At 50.2% G+C, this 3,128-nt stretch overlaps 1 protein-coding gene across 1 annotated transcript; it reads right to left on the reverse strand.

Moving 5' to 3' along the window:
• Positions 1–568: 568 nt before the first annotated feature.
• On the reverse strand, positions 569–2,055 carry LOC138643221 (fucolectin-like). Its single transcript, XM_069732082.1, has 3 exons — positions 1,900–2,055; positions 1,011–1,296; positions 569–834 (listed from the first exon to the last, which is right to left on the reverse strand). Exons 1-3 carry the CDS (start codon positions 1,964–1,966, stop codon positions 660–662), a joined length of 528 nt encoding a protein of 175 aa, XP_069588183.1. The 5' UTR covers positions 1,967–2,055; the 3' UTR covers positions 569–659.
• Between the last annotated feature and the right edge of the window lie 1,073 nt (positions 2,056–3,128).

Genomic DNA, 3,128 nt, shown 5'->3' on the forward strand with positions numbered 1-3,128 from the left:
GCGCTCTTTCAATCTTTGAGGGTCTGTCAGTAAGGACAGCGCTGCACTGGTGGAGGAATGAAGACTGCCCTCAGCCCTACTTCTCCTTAGACAAACAGCACCCTCTGCTGCCCATGTGCAGAGCTGCCTTACATGACTAGGTGACTCCCAGATAGATGGGGCTTGGCCCAGACACTGCTCTGCCCCTAGTTGTAGCTGTCCAGTGGGGTAATTATATATATATATATATATATATATATATATAAATATATATATAGTTTTGATCCAGAAGATGTGAAGAGCTACAAGCAATGCAGTGGAGGAGTGTCCAGGGACAAGAAAGCCCTCCACGGCCAATTTGAGGAGGCAGAAGCTGTCTGACCAATGATAATGCAGGAGACGCGTCTCAGACTACCACAGACTCCCTGCGTACACTGTATCTGAGCTGTAGTCACAATCACAGCTGGGAACTAATGAGAAGGTAACAGCAGCCAAGCAACAAGATCTAAGGACAGTGAGCCGGTATGTGCACAACTCACGTCTGAGCTCCTGATTGGACATCAGTAAATAACGAAGACATAGGGATGGCTTAAAGAGAAAGGTTTATTTTGAGATTTAGACAATTCAGAGGTCGTACACCAAAAACCATCAGCTGAAGGCAACGATGTGATGTTCCACCTCTACCAGCAGACAATGCTCTTATTCCTGATAGTGACCGAGTAAGAATAAGCCTCAACCTCGCACATGGACAGGTACTCTGAGCGTCCGGGAATCACCACGCTGATGTACCGACCCTCCATCCCAGTACAGCAGAAGGTCAAGGTGGAAGAAGCAACACTGGAGACACTGCCGCACCTGAAAAACAGAAAATTATAATATATATCTCCATCAGCAGATCAGATCCATCACGTGCAGATCAGAAGGCCCTGAGCCTAGCAGATAAACCACCAGGAAGGCCACCACCTTACCTCCTACCCCAAGCCCAGTCTGTTCACCCCACCTCCCACCAGGATTTTGTTGCATGAACTTACACCGGGTTGTTGTTGTCAGGGGAGTTTCCGATTCGGACCTCAGCCCCCATCAGTTTCTCCGGACAACAGTCCATCCTGTTTGTCAGGACAACGATGGAGATCTTGTAGCTCTGCTTCAGGTCCAGCTTCCACCAGGGATCCTTCTCCAGGTTGGTGTGAGTGCAGGAATTACTATTGAAGTCGGTGTCTTTGTTCCCATCGATGGCGTTCTTGGCCACTCCGCTCCTGGTGGAATACGGATAGTCCGACACCTGGGAGGCCACGCCGGTCCGTGCTAGATTCGTGGCTGAGGAGAGAACAGAAGAGATCACATATGGGGGAGATGTGGGTGCTGCTAGCACTGGCGACATCTGATACCACCACGCCATAACCAGAAAATGGCGACTGTGCCACATGGGACATAAGAAGGAGATAAGACATCCTGCCAGGCCTCAGTCTACTGGAGGAGGTGCCACATTAAACCATTGTCAGCCATGTCACCCAGCAGTGCTTGGTCATTATATGTAACTACCGGGGTGGGGGAGGGTACAGGGGCAGTTTTATTGCTCTGGTGACCAACTACTGACAGTATAGAAGATACCAAGAAATGAATCCACAAGTGTTACCACAAGAGATCCCTCCTAGAAGGTGGAAGCCCTCTCGGACGCTTGTGTCACTCACCATCTGGGGATTTATTTATAAACTTCAAATTTGATGTTAAATTTAGGTAAAAAAAACAAACAAAAAACCTATAGACAAGTGAAGATGCGAGCGTTAGACCCCACAATGCGGTGGTGAGGGTGCAGATTAGTTGCCCGACACTGGGTGGTGGAGTCACCGAGTAGAAGCAGCTCCAGACAGCTCATCCATCTGCACAAGCAATAATCCCACCCCGGGTACAGGATCTCACCTCCAGGTGCAGGATCACATCCCAGAACCACAGATGCCAGCAGAACCAGACACAGCAGAGGATTCATCCTGAGGAAAGAGGAGCAGAGACACCAGAGTCAGTGACATCCACAGAAGAGTCACTGGTCCCCACTTCTGGCTTTTCCTCCAGCCAGTTACTAAGGCTACGTTCACATTAGCGTTCCCCGACGCAGCGTCGGGAAACGCTGCGGCGATGCATGCGTCATGCGCCCCTATATTTAACATGGGGGGCGCATGGACATGCGTTGTGCGACGCATGCGTTTTTTTGCCGCAAGCGTTGGGCGCAGAAAACGCAACAAGTTGCATTTTTTCTGCGTCCAAATTTCAGCAAAAAAGGATGCATGCGTCGCAAAACGCAGCGTTTATTCGTGCGTTTTTATGTGCGTTGTGCCGCCGACGCAGCAGTGCACAACACAAATGTTAACGTAGCCTTATTGCTCCTTGGAAAACGTGAGCGCCGAGATGCATCGGTACTGCCGTCAGCTCCTCAGCCAAGGTGGCCGATAACGGAGCAATAGCTTGTAGGACAGATGAGTGCAGTCACCTGTACCCAGTAATGGCTGATAATCTTTTAAAGGGACTCCTCAGCGCAGGATGACTGTTCAAACCAAGCCCTGCCACTCAGTGCTTTGACGTGGCCATTTAAATCCACCTGCCTCTTTCCAGCAATCTCCACCCCCACATCTGTGATTGACAGCTCTGTCTTATAGAGGCACAGGAGGTGGAGATAGAGGGAACCAGGCAGGTGTGAACAAGCACTGAACGGTTTGGCCGCCACAATGCACCAAGCACCTGATGTGAATGTGCTGAGCAGACAGACTCCCACTAATCACCTGGTGTAGTCAGTCAAAGCTGATAACAGAGGACAATAGCTTGCATTTACCTGTAGGAGACGTAAGTGAAGGTCTTGTGCGATCTCCACACCTGCTGATTCCTTGTAGTCAGTGACTATTCCCTGCAGCATCTGGGACTGGAGCCCTCAGTGCTGGGTATTTATACCTTCCTAGTCTACAGCCACGCCCAGTCCTGGCCATAACCACGCCCCTTCTGCCAATAGCCACACCCTCATGTCCATAGCTCCACCCCCCTGAGATCACAGTCTGACAACCTGTGAGTGCAGAGCAGCCGATGTCCTGTAGGTTAGGCTACTTTCACACTGGCGTTTTTTTTAATACGTCGCAATGCGTCGTTTAGGGAAAAAAACGCAT

This window comes from Ranitomeya imitator, chromosome 6, assembly GCF_032444005.1.
Source record: "Ranitomeya imitator isolate aRanImi1 chromosome 6, aRanImi1.pri, whole genome shotgun sequence".
NCBI lineage: Eukaryota > Metazoa > Chordata > Amphibia > Anura > Dendrobatidae > Ranitomeya > Ranitomeya imitator.

Bases quoted from the DNA above. Each gene is read 5' to 3' on its own strand.
- LOC138643221 (XM_069732082.1), bottom strand. From the start codon at position 1,966: ATGAATCCTCTGCTGTGTCTGGTTCTGCTGGCATCTGTGGTTCTGGGA. The intron at 1,297-1,899 runs GTGAGATCCTGT...TTCTCTCCTCAG, and splicing joins ATGTGATCCTGCACCTGGAG to CCACGAATCTAGCACGGACC. The intron at 835-1,010 runs GTAAGTTCATGC...TCTGTTTTTCAG, and splicing joins CCTGACAACAACAACCCGGT to GTGCGGCAGTGTCTCCAGTG.